At 32.7% G+C, this 21,039-nt stretch overlaps 1 protein-coding gene across 2 annotated transcripts in view; it reads left to right on the top strand.

Moving 5' to 3' along the window:
• jp (junctophilin) overlaps nucleotides 1–21,039 on the top strand; it is a 453,334-nt gene that overhangs the window by 337,288 nt on the left and 95,007 nt on the right. For both annotated transcript variants that reach the window (XM_072540729.1, XM_072540728.1), the window contains exon 6: nucleotides 3,682–4,084. In XM_072540729.1, the coding sequence (XP_072396830.1) occupies nucleotides 3,682–4,084 (403 nt within the window). The remainder of the gene's footprint in view (nucleotides 1–3,681; nucleotides 4,085–21,039) is intronic.

Here is a 21,039-nt window from a genome sequence, read left to right as displayed (position 1 = left end):
TTTCGCATTTGTTTTCCTAGTCCACATTTTACTAACATTTCTAGTTTTTTCTTTTCCATTATACTTCACGAATTTGCACCTATTTTGGATCATCGATAAACACTCGATATTCAATGGTCCACTATACTGTATAGCATAAAAAGTACGACAGTAAATTGCTCTAGTAATAAAAATATTTTTGGTAAAATTTTTCAAGAAGCAGCAGAGGATGTTCAAGCCAGGATTCGAATTAACGGAGAATGTATCATTAACATCAGATACGCAGATGACACAGTGGTATTCGCTAACAGTTATGAAGCCCTCCAGTAGTTAATAAACAGGATAAAAAAAAGTAAGTCAGAGATATGGACATTAAGAAAACAAAATGTATGATGATCTCTAAAAAGAAACAGAAATTTGGACAAATCATTGTAAGTCATCAACAAATAGAGAAACACCTACCTTAGTACGAACGTCAATAAAAATTCTGACCATTCCCTAGAAATCAAATAGAGAAAGCAACATTTGCATTTTCAAAAATGGCTAAGCTATTCAAATGTCATGATTTATTAGTACCCATAAAAATCAGGTTAATACGATGTTTAATCTTTCCTATACTCCTATACTTCGAAATATGACTTTATCGTCGAATCCAAAAGATATATTAGACCGACCACGTTACTATTCAGGACTATTATTAAAAAATCAAAAAGAAAAAGAGCTGTTAACCTCATTAAAAATGGCCAAAATCAAATACCTCGGTCACATCATAAGGAACACTAAAAGATATGGATTACTGCAACTAATTTTATAAGGAAAAGTAGAAGGAAAGTGGGGATCAGGAAGACAAAGAATTTCCTGGCTGAAAAATCTACGTACGCGGTTCAATACAACCACAAATCTTTTCAGAGTAGCAGTGTGCAACATACAGGTTGCCATGATGGTTGCCAACATCCGAAATGGATAGGACTACAAGAAGAAGATATAAATATGAAACAATTAAATTCTAATACTGTACATTTTACGCGAAAATGCTTGTTTGCCTAGCAGTTTTACCTTTTTTGCTCAATATTAAAGGAAGTTCCATGTTAACAATGTTATCAAAAGATTTAGATTTTTGAAATATATTTTTATTTTAAATTTACCTGCAAAATATTTGTTACAACCGGATTAATTATTACCTAGAATTAAATGTGGTTCTAATTAGTGACCTCTGAGAGATTAACAAAAGGCTAATTAATGGTACTGTAATAAGTTTGACATAGTAGTACTCGTGATTGGAAAGAGTTTGTGTACTGACAGCGAAAATGGCGATACGTGTTTAAGATATAAATCAATTAATATTTAATTTGCATTTATTGTACTGTTGAAAAGCCAATGGATACCCTCTGTGATCAATTCAATCCATACATAAACGTGTGTGTATGCATTGTGTATTAGTGAAACAAAAAGTCAGTTTTTAAAAAAGGAGAAGTGTAAATAGTGAAGTAGAAGTCGCACAATATAAACCAAGACGACATCCTAGGTCCTGATCGACAGGCGAGTAAAACTGCGGTTTTGTGGCTCGTCGGTAAAGCTCGCCAGTGTATCACTGCAATACCGCTGTTTTATATACCGACGAGCCTGGCTTGTGGCTCGTCAGTTTGTTTTATTTTTTACTTGGCTCGTGATTTAAAATCGCGCGTGTATCACTACTGGCGAGCAAAACCGGCAGTTTTCAGCGACCGTTGAAGTGAAAAATTCAGTTTTTAATCATGGATATGCGAACTCTCAGCCACGACTTTTTATTAGAATTTATATATTGTTTACGAGACTGTGTTTGTTTATGGAAATGTACATCTCCAGAATACAAAAACAAAACAACTCGACTTACCGCATGTGTTAAACTTTTAAATACCCAACATCTAGGGCGTCTCCGCTTTTTTTTAATTTCGTAATATGCTATAGTATATAGTATATGCGAAGTAACATAAAACTTCACTTTCAGTTGAACATGACATGTTAGCTGTGGACGGTTGACAATGACTGTTTTGCTCGCTAGTCGATCAGCACCAACGAGCCGCGAGTAAAACCGTCGTTCTTAAAACCGCGGTATTATGGCTCGCACGTCGATCACCCACTTAAGACTAAAGATCTTCCTGAGGTTTGTAAGTTTGAAATTCTGGACATTATATTATTATATAAAATGACTTATAAATAAGAAAGAACATGTTGCTGTAGAGACGGTGTTAAAAAAATTAAAAGATATACATACCTACATTCGAAACTTCCAGAGTAAGTCTCTGGAGAGTTTTCAGATAGATTGTGTTTAAATTCAAAATGGAATACAAAAGAAAAGCCTTGTGTCAAATAGTTGTGTCGCTTATAAAAGAATCGAGCTTTTAAGAATCTGTAATAATTTAAAAAAAAATAACATTTTTCATTTGTTTCTTTAGATGAAACGTGAATTTTTGCTAAAGTTAGAATAAAACGGATTTGGCAAGATGAGAGTTTAAAATCCATAAAACATGCCAATACTGAGGGAAAGGGATATATTATATTGCATGCGAGTGGAAAACACGGTTTTATTATTGTAAATGTATTGTATTTTTGTATTATATAATAATACAACAATATTAGGAGAATTTGCTATTAACTTACTCAGCACGGTGGACCGCTTAAGTTAAAGGTTTTGTCCCTAATCGAAAATAGTCACAAAGGCTATAGCGGGATAAGATGGTCAAAAGTACCCCAGCATCGATCAGCACCGCGACTAAAAACATTCATACACATTTTTAGCTGCCCAGAGGCCATAAAACCACTTAAATCTAAAAAGAAGCTTTCTTCGACTTTATTTTTTTCTGGCCGTAATTTTGCTTTAAAAAATCTGAAAAAAATCATGAATTTTTTTCAGATTTTTGTATTCTTTCGAATACAAAATAGCCTTTTTTTTTAATTTTTATATTGAAAATTGAGCCTAGGAAAAATCATTGGAATTTTCAATAATTTCTTAGGTTATGTTAATAATTTTTGGCTAACTTTTAAATAGTAAATTTTTGTTCAATTTTGTTGAAAATGTTCAATTACCAACTGAGTTTTGAGGTTATGTGCAAATACATAAGCAAAAAAACGGCTTTTTGATTTTTCGATGCTTTCCGCTCAAAAATTGAAAATTCTGCCTTGGCCATTCAAAAGAACGAAAAAAAAAATATATAAAAAATTACTATTTAAAAGTTAGCCGAAAATTATTAACATAACTTTAGAAATTATTAAAAATTTCAATGATTTTTCCTAGGCTCAATTTTCAATATAAAAAGTTGAAAAAAATCAGGCTATTTTATATTCAAAATATACACCTTCATGAATTTTTTAAAAATTTTTAAAGTAAAATTGCGTCCAGAAAAAAATAAAGTCGAAAAAAGCTTCCTTTTTAGATTTAAGAGATTCTGTGGTCTCTGGGAAGCTAAAAATTTGTATGAAGTCATGTTTTATACGCTTTATCGAAAGCACAGGTCGCGCTGCTGATCGGTGCGGGGGCACTTTTGACCATATTATCCCGCTATAGCCTTTGTAAAATATACTTTACCTACAAAGAATCACAGGCCTAACGACTGATAATCAGAGAACTTGCATTTAAACTTTTTGTTTTTTGCGATCAGTTTATTTGATTTTTCTTATGAGAACTTGCATTTGTTACTTATGAGTTTATTTGTTATGTTTCAGGTATTCTCGAGCAACAGGTAGATTAAGTAACACAATGAGCTCAAGGCAACCGTCAGTAGATCGTGCGCCGGTAAACAGATCCACCGAAACTCCTGACCGAACACTTCGAGCACCTTCAACAGCCCGAGGTAGTACTCCGGCGCCACCCGGTCTGACTAACCCCTCACCGGCAGCCAAAAACGGATCTGTGATGACTGGGAATGCAGCGAAAATGACCGGCAATAATGCCAAATTGACCGGAAACAGTACTACTCCTGTTCCACCTTTCGAAGATATTATTATGCGAAAGCGGGGATTGGGTCAAGACATCGTGCCATCTCCTAATCAGCCTAAGAGGACGGAAAGCTTGTTTATACCTGGACAACAAGCCGCACCAGTTGCTGCTAAAGTCAGTGTTCCTCAGGTGTGTATCGTGTGGTAGCATGTTTAGTTAACATAGTTTGGTTTGGCTTAAAGATAACCGAAAAAAAAAATAATAAGGTTTTTTTTACTTATATACATATGTTTATTATCTTAATGCTTTTCATTAATAATTCTATATACATGAAAATATACTGGTATATCAGTATTTGAATATAATAAACATTTTTGCATCGCATGATTCTTTGGATTAATATATTTTTGGGAATTAACCACGGATGCTCTCAGAAATGTTTCAGTAGACGTTTCGACTTCCATCTCGCATAACCTTTACATGTTATTTGAGACTTTTTTTAATGATATTACATCTTTTAATGTAAGTTACTAAGAGGGATTATTTTATAGGGGAAATTTATAATACAAAGTGGTTAATATATTAAGTCTAACAAAACAGTTTAATCTATTGTTGCCTAATAATACTTCTAAAAATTTAAATATTGAAGTGAGAGGGTTGCTTTATCCTTAACGCATAAAAAAAACAAATATATTTCCTATATTATATGTAGAACTTTGTTATTAATTAAATTATAATATTATATTGAAGAGGTCTTTGATATTAAAAATCTGTATATTTTCTAAATCAAAAGAATGGTTATTGTTCAAGGAATGTGTAGCTAAGGCTAAGGTCTTTATGTGCTATAACTTGGATATGTAAATACGGATGCGCCTGTTTGATATATGATTATTGTAGTTAAAATCCTTATACTTTATTTTATAAACTACATCGGATTGACTGTCCTAATTTATCATCTTTGTTGACAATATATTTGAATTTTGAAAAATATTTGCTAAATGTTTTGGTGATTTATATTCAATATTTATGTTATACCTTGAATATTTTTTAATGTAAAGCAATTATCTATTCTTTTATGTATTGATGAGATTATTATTGTTATTGTTTCGACTACTCTTCTGTAAGGTATTGATTTTAGGATTATTGGTATAGGAATTTTAAATGCTAACTCTTTTTTTTTTAATAAGATTCCTTATTCCTTAAAATTTCTTATTTGAAAAAGAAGCTCTGCTATTAAAAATCTTTCTATTAAATCTTCTAAAATTAATAACTTACAAAACACTAACTCAAACAATAATAAGAATAATCCCATCAATACATATAAGAACTTTATACCAGTGCGATTAAAATACATAATATAAAATAATAATATAAAAATACATAATCTAAATTATAACCTTAATAACAACCTTAAATTTCCTAAAAACCTTTAACACGATCAGAGACCAACATCTAATATAAAAGAAAGAGAAGAAGAAAAGTTGAATGAATGAAAATATACTGCAACTCATGGAAGAAAGAAAAAACTCAAAAGACAACAAAAGAATGTACATCAATATTTAGAAACAAATAAGAAACAAAATACGAAAGGCCAAAGAAAATTGTTTAAAATTACAGTGTGAAGAGATAGAGTAGTTGGAACAAAAAAAAGATACGTTTAATATGCATAAAAATGTTAAACAAGCAGCTGGTCTTCGGAAATCCAACACAGTTAGTAAACTGAGAAATCAACAAGGGAACATCTCATCACAGATCAAAATCAAGAAATTTGCATATGTACCAAATATATACAAAAACTCTTTCATGATAATAGGTCCGAACAACCTTTATCAAGTCAGAGGTATGGACTTTCACTAAACACTAAGGAACACAATGTATCATAATCTCTAAGAAAGAACAGAAATTTAAACGAATCAGTGTGAAGGGTGTGAATAGCAAGAGTTAAAATATGCACTTACCTTGGTACGAATGTCAAAAAAAAATTTAGACCTAGAAATGAAGGATAGAGAAAACAAGATCTTGATTCCAAAAAATGGATCAGCTATTCAAATGTCATGATTTATCAGTATCCATAAAAATCAGGTTACTACGATGTTACATCTTTCATATACTGTGGTACGGAGTTGAGTGGTGGACTTTCACAGACGCTACCTGCAAGAAAATTGAGGCTTTCGAAATGTGGCTTTATCGTCGAATCCTAAATATATCTTATACGGACCACGTTACTAATCAGGACGTTTTAAAAAGAATGCAAAAAAAAAAGATATAGATTGTTGCAACTAATTTTACAGGGAAAAACAAAAGGAAAACGAAGACCAGGAAGGCGAAAGATTTCCTTGCTGAAGAAATATTTTTTAAAATTTAAACCTATTATCAAAAAGACAGTCAATGGGATATAGTTTTTGGTTTTGTGTGTTTTTTTAGTTTAATACTCGCTTCTTGGTAGCAATGCCAGTCCATGGCATTAAAACATGACAGAATCAAATCGATTTTTTTCGTGAAAACGGCGTGTTCAAGTAGAAAATAAGAGCATAGCCAATATAAATTACCCACTTAATGAAGACACAATAGATCGAAATAGAGAACACCTCATCCAATTTTGCACTTCTAATCTCTCTCTCTTGTCGGTCAGATAGCCAAGCGGACCAGGCGGCTGATTCTCATTCGCTTAACTGTCGAATGGTTCAGTGGATGTGAGTTCAAGCCCCGACTCGGTGTACAGAAAAATAAAAAAGGCTAACGCAGCAGATTAGCAGGGGGTAGATTGATATTAAACTAGCCTTTGATAGATGGCGCTACTTGATACCGAATTGGTTTCTGTTTTGACATTTGCCATTCATGACATGACTTCTGTCAAAATTTTAAGTTTTAAAAATAATTAGTTTGGTTTTTACAGCCGTCAAAAGCAAGCAAATTTGGTGTTTTCGAAAAAATGGAAAAAGTCAAGTATCGTTCGGTGATTAAGTTAATCCACAAAAAGGGTAAAACGAAATTGCAAAACAAAGCCGACCTGGACGAAGTTTGTGGGGAGGTTGCACCTTCGTTAGCAACAGTAAAATTGAGTGTTTTTGATGATGAGCGTCCCGGCAGGCCAAATGAAGTCACCACGCCGGAAATGATCAACAAAGTCCATGACATGATTATGGCAGATCGTCGAATTAAGCTCCGAGAGTTAATAAAAGTCCTAAACATTTCCTACGAACGCGTACACAACATCATTCACCATCATTTGGACACGAAAAAGCTATCCGCGCGATTGGTGCCCCGTTTGCTGACAATTGATCAAATGCAAAAACGTGTGACCACTTCGGAGACGCTTTTGGCGATAATATGGCGCGATCCGAAGGCGCGATTTTTTGGCCAATTTATCACCGTTGATGAAACTTGGGTGCATTATCACACACCAGAAACCAAAGAACAGTCGAAACAGTGGCGCAAACGCGACGAAGGGCCGCCGAAGGAGGCAAAGAGTGCACATTCGGCAGGCAAAGTGATGGCGACTGTTTTCTGGGATGCGAAGTGCACCATCCACATCGACTACTTGGAAAAAGGAAAAACAATCAATGGTGGGTACTACGCAGCATTATTGGATCGATTCGATACCGAATTGCGTCGAAACCACCCCGGTTTGGAACGCAAAAAAGTGCTCTTTCACCAAGACAATGCACCGGCTTACCGATCGGCCGTCTCCATGGCAAAATTACACGAATTGGGCTATGAATTGGTTGAACACCCACCTTATTCCCCAGATCTTGCCGCCAGCGATTTTTTCTTGTTTCCAAACCTAAAAAAATGGCTCGAAGGACGCCATTTCGCAACAAATGATGAAGTCGTCGCTGAAACTTCTGCCTATTTTGAAGAGCTCGAGCAAAAGTACTATTCGGATGGGATAAACAAATTGAAACATGGTCTTACTAAGTGTATTGAGCTAAAAGGGGACTATGTTGAGAAATAAATCGATGTAATTCCAAAAGACTTGTTTTTTCTATCGAAGGCTAGTTTTATATCAATCCATCCTCGTATATCTTTTCAATCCTGACCCCCCGGAGAATATATATATATATATATATATATATATATATATACATATATATATATATATATATATATATATATATATATATATATATATATATATCTTCCATCTTGCTGGAGATCTTCCTTGTCATCTTCGGCCTTCTACCTTTCCGAGGATTATAAGTCTTTTCATGGTTTCTGTGTCTGCTCTGTGTCTGATTTTGCCAGTAGTCAGGTCATTGCTTTGAATGCCATATTTTGTTACAGGAGCAAGCGAAGCAATTTTATTCCGGTTTCTTCTGTAGCTGTGACCATTTCTGCTGTTATCACATCTGGACCTGGTGCTTTGTTGTACATAAGGGTACTGATTGCCAGTCTTATTTCATTCTCGAGTATGTTAGGTTCTTCTTCGATTTCTTCATGAGTTTGGTAAACAAGTTCCTGGCGTTAATATGGGCAATATAATCCCCATGTCTCTGCTATATCTTCTCTGTTGGTTCTCAGGGTTCCTGTGTGGTCTTCAACGGCCCAAGTTCTGGCTTTAAAGTCTCTTATTAGGTATAGTATTTTTCTAAATAGATCTATTGGCTGATTGTTTTGATTGAGGCTTTCAATTTTTTTTGCATTAATTGTGATGGTATTGTTGTTATCAGCCCTGCATCTTCGTTTTATTTCTTTGTTGAGGTCTCTTAAACTGACTTTTTCCCTTTCACTATGTACACCACTCGACACAGATTTCTTCATTATTCTATTCTATTCTCAATTATTTTAAAAGTTCCATCTGTTATCCTGTGTTTTTGTTTTATTGGAATATTTACCTTTGGGCTATTAATTTGTGTTCTATGTTGTAACACAATGTTAAATAGTCTCCCATATTTATTGTGATGTAGTTCTATGAATAGAGACCATACTTTTTTGCGCTTCTTGGAGAAGATCGTCCTTTTTTCTTAGTTCTATCCTCGTTGCCTCTGTTCGTTTGTTAGGCGCTTTTAGTTTGAGCTTTACTTTAGCTACGAGGAGAGTATGATCTAATCCACATATTGCCCCTGGGTATGATCTGAGCATCAGCATATGATAATTTATATTTAAGCATCCTTGTGTAAGTATATTGTATGCAAATAAAATTCTCTTGATCTTAAACTTTTCTGAATTCAAATTACAATAAACTATATTTGATGTCTTTGCATAATATTTTTCTATGAGATTTAGCATAGTTTCTTTGTATACAGCGTTTGTCTACACACTTATACAAACTTATACAAAAACTTACCTTATACATAGGTAGTTTGAACTTTTATATATATACTTATCAAACATAATTTACGAAACCTACGCTTCCTTTACGGCTGAACTATAATGGATTTGCTGCTTAATTTACCCAGTAGAAGTAAAGTATGATATTCTGAAACCTTATTATTTTTTGTAGCGTTTGGCAACTTAGCTAAGAGTGATGACATTTTTTACATATGAGCATTGATTTAAAATAACTAAAAGTTGATCTATGACTTAACACATCTGTTAACCTAGGTTTCGGGATTCATTAATATTTTTATTACTATTTTTAATGTAAATTCGTAAGATTCCGTCGACCCAATGACGTCAGAAGGTTATTTTGAGTTCTTTTAGATTTTTTAAATTTATTTGTTTAGTCACTTTTACGCCGACAACGAAATTAAATAAAAATATTTTTTTGTTAAGTACATATATATATATATATATATATATATATATATATATATATATATATATATATATATATATATATATATATATATATATATATATACAGGGTGGTGAATTGTCAAACGGTCCATAGAAAACCCAGTGGAAAATTCTAAATTGTTAAATTTCTGCTTCCCTTATTATTGTTGAAAACAAATGTTAAAATTGTTCTACGAATTAAACGTATTCCAAAATTTTGCAAGAATATAATACATTTTTCAGTGACGCTATGCAAGAACGTGTGTGACATATTGCGTTTGGTCATATTGATGTTTCTGATATTTGCAAAATTTTTGTTTTGTGATTTATTGTTTAAAAAACAATAAAGCTGATTAAAAATGTATTCAGTTGATGAGAAAGTAGCAATAATAAAAATGTTTTATTCAGGCAATAGTGTGCGAATAGTCAGTTCTTCATTCAGCGTAAGATATCGCAATAAACCAATTCCAAATCATTTAACAATTCAAAGGATTTTACAAAATTTTGAAAATACTGGAACCGTGATTTCTAATTGTACTTGTACAAACAATATTGCTGAGGTACAAAGAAATTTATAAAATCAAAATTAAATAAATGTATTAACAGCAGTTGTAGAAAATCCCAAAATAAGTTCTCGGACCATTGCAGACTTAATATTCATAATTCAACGGTCTTAAAAAATTTGAAAATTAATAATTTCCGTTCATATAAATTTCAATGTCATCAAGAACTTAGAGAAGGAGATGTTGAGTGACGAGCGGAATTTTTATTATGAAATTTTAGAGAGGGCTAATGCAGACAGAGAATTAAAAAAACATTTTGTTTAGTGATGAATGTACATTTACATTCAATAATAAACCAAATGTTCCAAATTAAAGGATTTGGTCGACAGGAAAGCCTGAGGATATTATTGAAAGCCATACCCAATATCGTCGAATCTGGTTAGAAATATTTAAACACAATATTATTGGACCATTTTTCTATGAGGAAAATTTAAATTCAAAAATGTTTTTAGACTTAGAAGAGATTTTACCAGACTTGAAGAAATAGCTCCAAATGAAGAAGAAATTTGGTTTCAAATAGTTAATTCAAAATGGGATTCACATCACAATCACAACCAATAATTGTGGTTTAATTCCATAAAAACATAATATTTATCTTAACCATGCTACATGAAGGTACACTGAACGACAAAAAAAGTGGCCACCCTATAAATTGCCAAAAATAAAAATTCGAGCAGTACACGCAGTAGTTCCATTTGGTTCATTTATTGAGACAATTTTGACTTTATGCATGATAATAACAAATATCAATTAAATGAATATGAATTAAAAATCGTAACAAATTACTTAAGGGGAAACAGGAATTAATACTCTAGAATGGCCAACCTGGAGCCTTATCTGAATATCATCGTAACATCTTTGGAATAAACTTCATCGTAGGGTTAGAAGTCAAACAAGCCAGCCAGAAAGAAGAAGACGCTTCGTGAAAAAGCATGTTTTTATTTAAAATTTGTTCCTTTTCCTCCTAAATCGTATGCAAATGATTATTGATGTTTTAGGGCATAGTACCCGATAGAAGACAATGTTGTTTAAGTTAATTTTTAACACCCTTAACTATTTATTTATTTCGATATTACACTATTTTCTGTTGTAGCCTTCTAATTAAATAAATTATGCTAAAGAATCAAACAGTAATGACCATTTTTTGTATTAAAAATTAAAATATGTTGAGTATACAATATAAAACAGTGCATAAAACTTCTAAAGAATTTTTATTATTGGAAATTTATATGGTGGCCACTTTTTTGACGGTCAGTATAGTTTCAGAACCTTGATTTACATTTATATTTATATAGTAGAATACAGTATTTACAGAAGAAAATACGTAACTTAATGTCTTAAGGTTATTGCAGTCTAGTAGCTCCTTCTACAGAAGCTTAATAAACTAAAAGTCTATCAAGATACTGTAAACTATAGTGGATTTGCAAAAATTGCCAACTTACGCCAAAAATCAATTGCAGACTATATTTTCAGAATCCAAAAATTAAAACTGATGGTTTTAAATCACCACACAGCTGTATACTAAAACGTGGTACTAATTGTGGATTTTATCACGACCTAATTGAATTAAAAGTATGAATACTGCTTATATAAATACTATATAAAAATATGTAATTGTTTTGGTTTGGCATATGGGACTTAACCACAATTGATTGTAATGAGAAATAAATTGTACATATTTATGCTTTGATCTTTCGATTTTAATCCAGAAAACGTTTTTACTTTTTTTAATTCATTCCTCGACTTTACTGTAAACATTTCTGAATTTCTAATTACAATTTCTAGAAATTTCTAATTTGTCATTGGTTTAACTAGAGGTTTCATCAATTTTACGGGACATTTCCCTGATTTTTTTTTCATGAGTACTCATCTGCTGTCTGGAATTCTTCACTATAACATGTTTTAGCAACATCGTTGATCTAAGAATCGCAAATTTTTAAAATAAGTCATAAATACTCTGTACCGAAAACCCAAAAAAAATTTTTTTTTAAAGAAGACAAGGTTTTTTTAACTTGGCTAAAGTGCTAATCTGACCCAAGAACCCTCCTCCTTTTTCCAGGCTTAGGACCAGCAACAAGATCATTGAGGTAGTATGTCAATGATTCTGTAGGCGGAGTTAAAAAACCTGTACTTACCGAGATACAAAACTACTTCGCTAAAATTAAAATTTTCATCAAAAAATAAAATAATGACAAAATGACAAAAAAATAAAATAATGAAAAAATTAATTGAAAAATAACAGAGTTTTATAAACCTGTCTATATGTTTAATTTATTCAATAGAACTATTTAATTGGTATCACTTGAAAGATATCATTCATATACTAAAACAGACAAATTCCGCAGTACTTCCTTAACACGCAAACGTATTAACATTATAAAGACTGATCTAAGATATAAAAGATCTAAGTGAAATTCAACGCCTCTATAAAAAACGAAGAAAAAAAATGTTGAAATTGCTAACTTGCTACTCAATTAACTTTCATTAAAATATATTAAATGTAACAACATGACTAAAACACAACGAATGACAGCCTAAAAGACATATCAAAGATATAAGGTAAAATTAGAACTGACAATTAACAAACGAGAAAAGAAATTCGCATATTTAGAAGACTTAGAATAAATTGGTAAAAATTTTAGAAAACTTTATTTTTTTTCGGAAATGAAAGACACTACATAAAGAGCCGAGATAATTAATATTCCAAAAGAAAGATTCAGTGTGTTCACCAGTCTTAGGTTTCTACTGAAACATTTAGGTGTCGAATGTCGCTGTGGACCGAGCGCCGGCGACTGGCTTATCACTGAAGGTTTTTTCTAGAATACCATTTACCAGCTGTCTATGAGCATCTATAGGGTCAGATTTTTAATCTAAGAAGAAGAACAAATTGAAACTTGTTTTATTTGATATTAATAATAACGAAATATTAAGAAAATGCCTAAAGTAAGGTTATACAAAATCAGAGATGTATGTTTTAGAAGTATGTTTGCGAACAAGTAACAATATTGTTATGCACTAGTTCTAACACCACTTCAATTAAACCACCAAATACTTCATTATAATAAAAAGAGAAATCAAACGATTTCTACCTAGCGAAACCGAATTCAAATTTTTACCACTGTGTTTCCTAAAACTTGCGAAACAAACAGCTGGATAAATTACTCGGCATTCCACATGCCGTTCATCCTGGTCATGACAGAAAATATAGGTCTATAATAAGGTTATACAAAATCAGAAAAGTAAGTTTTAGAAACAAGCAACAATATTGGTATGCACTAGTTCTAACACCACTTCAATTAAACCAAAATATACTTCATCACAATAATTTCTAATATTCAAACATAACAAAACACAAAAATAGAAAATCACCAGGAGAGCACACAATACCGAACGAACTCCTAAAGTACGGAGGGCTAGATCTGATCAAACAATTATTATAACTAATCCAAAAAATAATATAACAAAACAGAATTCCTCAAGAATGGAGATCAAGCATCCTAATTCCCCTCTTCAAAAAGGGAGACAAATCGGACCCGAAAAATTACAGAGGAATTAATTTATTAAACACAACACTAAAATTAACAACCAAAGTGATAACAAATATATTGAATGAAATTATAACACTAGCAGAAGGACAACAAGGTTTTAGGTAGGGAAGATCATGCACCGACGATATATTTATAATGAGACAAGTGCAAGAGAAAACATTAGAATACCACAAACCGGCATATCTATGTTTCGTGGACCTTACAAAAGCATTTGACCGGGTCAAATTAAAAGACGTTATCCACTTACTTTATGAAAGAGATATACCTCTAGGAATAATCAAAACGATCGAAAATGTCTACCAAAATATCACAATAAAAGTAAAAGTAAAAGAAGAACTAACCGACCCTAGTGAAGCTAGCAATGGGGTAAGACAGCTAGATTCCCTGAGTCCTCTATTGTCCAATCTGGTTATGGATGAAATAATAAAAGAAGTAAGAAATAAAAAAGGATACCAAATGGGAAAAAAACAACTTAAAATAATCTGCTATGCAGACGACGCACTATGTGCTATGCACTAGAAAGGTATCAAAATTACCTTGAACATGAAAGCACAACAGATGAGAATTTAACAGCTAGCGAGCAATGGGATATAAGTAGAAGAACAATTAAGGAAGCGGCAAACAACGTCCTAGGACCAGAAGAATCCACTCCACGCAACAGTTGGTTCGACGATGAATGTGAAGATATCACTAAAAGAAAAAATTATGCATATAAACTTATGTAACAAAGAAGAACACGGGATAACGAGCAAATGTACAAAGATCTTAGGAAGGAGGAAAAACGCATACATCGAAGGAAAAAGCGGACCTTCGAAAACCAGATTATGCAAGAGCTTCAATCATTAAAGGGGCAAAATGAAACTAGAAAGGTCTATAATATCCTAAATAAGACAAGAAAAGAATTTAAACCACGGCTGACGATGTGTAAAGACAAAAATGGACATATAGTCAGTACCGCTGACGCAGTACAAAGCAGATGGGTTGAGCACTTCAAAGAACTACTTGGTACCGAAGTGGAAAATGATGCGTCACCTCAAAAACCAAGAAATAACACTCACGTAGAACCTCCTTCAATATTTGAAGTGAAAGACGCAATCACACGACTCAAAAATAGCAAGTCCCCAGGAGTGGATTGTATCCCCGCAGAGCTCATCAAACATGAAGGTAACAGCATTATGCACCAAATTCACAACCTAATAGTCAAAGTCTGGGAAGAAGAACAAATGCCAGAGGAATGGTGCACTGGAATCATATGTCCACTGCACAAAAAGGGAGATTTGTTGGAATGTAAAAATTATAGGGGTATAACTCTTCTGAATACAATGTACAAAATATTCTCCAACACCCTGTACAGCCGTTTAAGTACGTACGTGGAAGAAATCCTTGGTGAGTATCAAAGCGGTTTTAGGCCAGGTAGGTCAACAATTGACCAGATTTTTGTGCTACGTCAAATCTAAGAAAAAACCAATGAATTTAATATTGACACGTTCCATCTCTTTGTGGACTTTAAGTCAGCGTATGATAGCGTCCTAAGAGGTAAATTATACAAAGCCATGAATGAACTTAACATTCCCCATAAATTAATAAGGCTCGTAAAAACAACTATGAGTAAAGTGATCTGCAGAGTGCAAATACAAGGCGATATGTCACAAGAGTTTGAAACATATGCAGGGTTAAGGCAGGGAGACGCGCTGGCGTGCCTTCTCTTTAATATAGCGTTAGAAAAGACTATAAGAGATGCCGAGTTACACAATAGGGGAACAATCTTTAATAAATCAACGCAGATTATGGCTTACGCTGACGATCTGGATTTGATCGCACGTACTACACGAGGACTTAAAGAGATGACTTCCACCTTCTTGACAGCCGCACAAAATATGGGCTTTAAAATAAACGAGGAAAAAACCAAAATGTTAGCATCTATTCCAAAAAACAGAGATAGAGCTAGAAACGTCGAAGAAAACTTCAGTATAGACCAATATAATTTTGAGGTAGTAAATAAGTTTACATATTTGGGTTCTCTCATAACAAACGATAATGACACATCTGAAGAAGTAAAACGGAGGGTACTGCTAGCAAACAAATGTTATTTTGGACTAAGCAAGCAGCTAAAAAACAGAAATTTAAGCCAGAAAACCAAACTAATAATATATAGAACACTCATCCTACCAGTGCTGACATATGGGTCAGAAACATGGACCATCTCCAAAACAGACGCAAATCTTCTGCTTGTCTTCGAAAGGAAGATACTAAGAAGAATAATGGGCGCATTCTGTGAGAATGGTATATGAAGAAGGCGATATAATTTCGAATTGTACAAGAAGTATAAAAAAATAGTAAATGGTAGAGATGTAATATCCTTCATAAAAATAGGTAGGCTTAGATGGGCTGGACATGTGTCAAGAGCAAATGAAAATTACTCACCCAGACGAACTCTATTATCGGTCCCAGTGGGAAATAGGAGTAGAGGCAGACCACGACTGAGATGGAGGGACGGTGTGGACGAGGACGCAAGGAAAATCGGCGCGGCAAATTGGCAACGGTTGGCGATGAACAGAAACGACTGGCGAAATAGACTGGGGAAGGTCAAGGCTCAACTAGAGCTGTAGCACCACTGATGATGATGATGATGCAGACGACGCAATACTACTCTCTCAAAGTGAAGTTGATTTACAACGTATGCTGCACCAATTTAATATAACCGCCAGAAAATTTAACATGTTAATTTCCCCAAAAAATACAAAATGCATGGTTACAACAGCAAATTTACTAAGATGTAAATTGGAAAGGGGAGGTCAAATAATAGAACAAGTGATGGAGTTTAAATATCACATTATCCAGCTCCGGAAAGTTCGAAACCGAAGTGGAAGATCAAGTTAATAGAGCAAACAGGCTGCCTAAATGAAACAATATGGAAAAATAAAAATATCGGAAAAGAAACGAAAGGCAGAATTTACAAAACAGTCATTAGACCAATTATGACCTACGCGGCAGAAACAAGACCTGACACAAAGAGGACAAAAAGGATGTTATAAACAGCAGAGATGAAAACACTAAGAAAAATTGACACTTCCCCTATTGGGCAAGAGACGGTTCCCCAATAGGAAGATGATCAGTAGGAAGACCACGAAAACGATGGAATGACAACTTACCGGAGGCACATTAAAAAACAGACAAAGTCATGTCTATATAAAAAGAAGAAGAAGAGAAGAAGAATAAAACACAAAACCTTTTAATATCCATGTATTATTTTCGACTTTATCTTGAGATAGAAGATTTTATTTTTCTCGAAAATGAAAAAGACACTTCACAAAGAGTCGCGATAACTGATATTCCAAAAGAAAGATTCAGTGTTTTTACCAGTCTTAGGTTTCTACTAAAACATATAGGCGTCGAATGTCGCTGTGGACCGAGCGCCGGCAACTGGTTTATCACTGAAAGTTTTTTCTAGAATACCATTTACCAGCTGCCTGTTAGCATCTATAGGGTCAGATTTTTAATCTACGAAGAAGGATAAATTGAAACTTGTTTTATTTAATATTATTAATGACGAAATAATAAGAAAATGCCTAAAATAAGGTTATACAAAATCAGAGAAGTATGTTTTAGAAACAAGCAACAATATTGTTATGCACTAGTTCTAACACCACTTCAATTAAACCACCAAATACTTCATCATAATAATATTCAAACATAACAAAACACAAAAACAGAAAATCACCAGGAGATGACAGAATACCGAACGAACTCCTAAAGTACGGAGGACCAGATCTGACCAAACAACTATTAAATCCATATCCTTCACACAGAAAAATCCAATACCGAACCAGAACCAACCGGTACAAATACAGCATGTAAATCAGGATAATAAACGCTCGCGCCTTTACGGCATACGATGACCTCAAATATTAATTTTAGCAAAAAATGAAGGAGACTAAAATTGTATAAAATATACTTTCTCCATTTTTATTTACATTGCATTTGCAACAATTTCAGTCCAAACCATTTTTGTGGAAAAATTGAAAATTGCGGAGATATTGAACAGAAAAGGTTTTCCTTTAAATTCAAGATAATGGCTAACGCAACGATCGAATTCAGTCGCGATTTAAAATTTACACTACTATTGAAGGTTAGAATAATAAAATTTGAGGCATGAGGCAAACATGAGGCAGCTCGCCATGCAAGGTTAGGCTTTCTTTCGTATAACCCGAGGGGCTATAAAACAATTTAATCTAATGCAGTATCACAGTTTTCAAAAAATGTCTTCATCTTTTATATTTCTGCTCTTAAAAGCTGCTCTAATCAGTCTTTTCAGCTTGATTTGATCCAGGCCGTCATTTGGCATGACATTGGAGGTCTTCATGACTGTTTTAAGTCTATTACGCCAACGCATCTTAGGTCTCCCGTGTGGTCGGTCTCCTTCAGGGCTTAGCCGCGTTGCTGTTTTTGCCACGCAGTTCTCGTCCATACTACTTCAGTCGATATCTTTATTCTTGATGCGATTATATATATATATATATATATATATATATATATATATATATATATATATATATATATATATATATATCATCATCATCATCATCATGTGCAGCTTTATCAACCGTTTCCAATTACGGTGCAGCCTCCCTTATTTCAATGATTCATAAGGGGTCGCGAGGCATACCTTACCACGCTGCCTCAGGTCGGGTTGGTAAGGGGCAAGTGTTGTCGTACAATGGCTTTTGCCAGTAACCATTGAGTTATATTATATTAATTAGATTTATAGTTCCATCGTTGATTAAAATCAGTTTCCCAGACATCGAGGGGAGCATTATCTAAAAAATTGAATGTTTCACATTTTTCATCAAAATTATCATCATTGTTGTTGTATTTTGGATCAAAAGTCGTATTATTCATAAAAACTGCAAACTAAAATGAGATTTTTTGTTGCTATTTTATCCATTTACTTAACCAAATTTCAAATTTTAATATATATGAGATCTTAACGGAATTTTTCATATATTGTCATTTTGACAGTTTTGTTATATAAATAATTAACTGGATGCATTTTCATAAAAAAGGTACTTTGGGGTACCGTAAACAAACCCACAAACTGACACATATACAAAACGTGATTAAAATGTTCATAAGTAATTGTCAAAAACACTATAATCCCGGTTCTTATCTTACCGTTGATAATTAGTGTCATTGTGTGATATGTTTTCGACGTGGGAATAATTTCGTCTTCATTTAAATCAGTTGTATTGGAAATAAATTATTTAAACAGATTAGCAATAAAGTTTGTTGCACTACTAATTTCTACATCTGACTGCATCCAATTATGTGGTAACATCTTTTTGTAAATCTTTACAGAAATATCCAATTTATTCAGATCTTCTTCAGCTTGCTATTATTCATGATCTATTAAATAATGAAAAGTGATTTTCTGTTGCTATTTTGTTCATTTTTACCTTAAAATTTGGATATTTATAAGATCTTAACGGAAAATTTTGATATACAAACTAAATGTCACAATGACATATATATATATATATATATATATATATATATATATATTTAGGGATTCTACAGTATTTACTGCCTTCCCTCGCTCAACCGTTTCCATCTCTCTCTGTTGTTCCATTCTCCATCGTTAAGGCCTCTCTTACTCATGGCGTCGTCTACTTCGTTCCTCCAGGATTTTCGGGGTCGTCCTCTTTTCCTCCTTTCTATGGCGCTCCATTCGGTTATTTTCTTTATCCATCTACTGTCGCTAGTTCTTCTTACATGTCCATACAATTTTAGTCTTTTTTGTTCTATATATAGTATTATATCTGTTTCTATTGATGTTCTTTGCTTTATTTCGTCATTACTTCTTCTATCCATTCTTGTTACTCTGCAGCATCTTCACAGGCATTCCATCTCTGTTGCTACTATCTTACTGCTTTTTTTCTTGTTTATGATCCAATTTTCAGCCCCATATGTCATAATACTTCGCACTAATGTTTTATAAATCTGCGTTTTTGTCTTCATATTTAGGTGTCTATGCCACCATACTGAGTTAAGTTGTCGGATTGCTGTTCTTGTTTGTCCTAATCTTTGTGTAATTTCTTCCACTGTTGTTGCCTTTTTCGTAGTTATAAACCCCAGGTATTTGAATTTATCCTTTCCTTTGATTGTTACGTTGTCAGCAATCTGTAGATCTTCTATGTCTTCTTCACTTGTAGATAGGTACTCTGTTTTCGCGAGGTTAATATCTAGGCCATCTTGATGCGATTAAGGTGAGATATATCTAACATCCATCGTAGCGTTCTCATTTCCATGACACGTATAGCATATTCTTATATTGCTGTGGCTGGCCAACATTCTATTCCATATTAGCTCACTGAGCGGATAATGGTTTTGTATATATTAGTATATATTTTATCCATATTAATTTATTGTGAAATCGTGTGTCAGCGGTTTGTATATGTCCTATAATATACTTTTGATTTTTATATTTTATATAATGTAAAAATGCAATTCTTTATGCCAAATAAACTTATTACTTATAAACTTCATAATATCAAATTTATTCTTAAAGATGCCCCTGAAAGAAATATTCACTTCTTATCTTTTATATAATTCACAGCAGATATTGATTACTTACGTTGTATATATAGGGCAGGATGAAGGACAAATAGTTATATGTGATTGGCATTTTCTGAAAAGCATTTTCCAGTAAACAAACAATCCGTCAAAACATATATTTTTCATATTAAATGAAATCGACTGATACTTTAATACTTACATTTAAAATACTCATATGAAACAGTAAACACTTTCTAGTTTTTTATATATACGAGTATATATATATATATATATATATATATATATATATATATATAAATACGTTCAAATTATCGGGTATAGTGGTCTATAATAAAAATCTTTCTTTTTTTTCAATTACTCAATATTTCGCTATTTATTTAAAAGCTTTCTCAGTAGTAAACTAAAAACAATTACAAAAAATGGCGTACAAATAAATTTTAAAACACTTACAGAATTTAAAAGATTTCGCAAATAAAAACTGACATTGAAGTATTTGAAATTTTGAATGTCAAGATTAAATTGTCTTAAGCACGTTCGTTACAGCTATACGATGAAAAATTAAAATTATTTCAAATGTAAAAATAAAAATAACAATAAAAGAAAAGTTAGAAGAATAATATTTATTTGATGAATTATGAAGGTTAAATTATTAAATTATTAAATTTTGTTCAATATGTTACAATATATGTTACTTAACTGTCCAGTGTCCGTTTTATAATTTAAAGTGTTTTTATTTTTATTA

The sequence above is a fragment of the Diabrotica undecimpunctata genome, chromosome 8 (genome assembly GCF_040954645.1).
Source record: "Diabrotica undecimpunctata isolate CICGRU chromosome 8, icDiaUnde3, whole genome shotgun sequence".
Classification (NCBI taxonomy): domain Eukaryota; kingdom Metazoa; phylum Arthropoda; class Insecta; order Coleoptera; family Chrysomelidae; genus Diabrotica; species Diabrotica undecimpunctata.
This window is presented reverse-complemented; position numbering and strand designations above follow the sequence as displayed.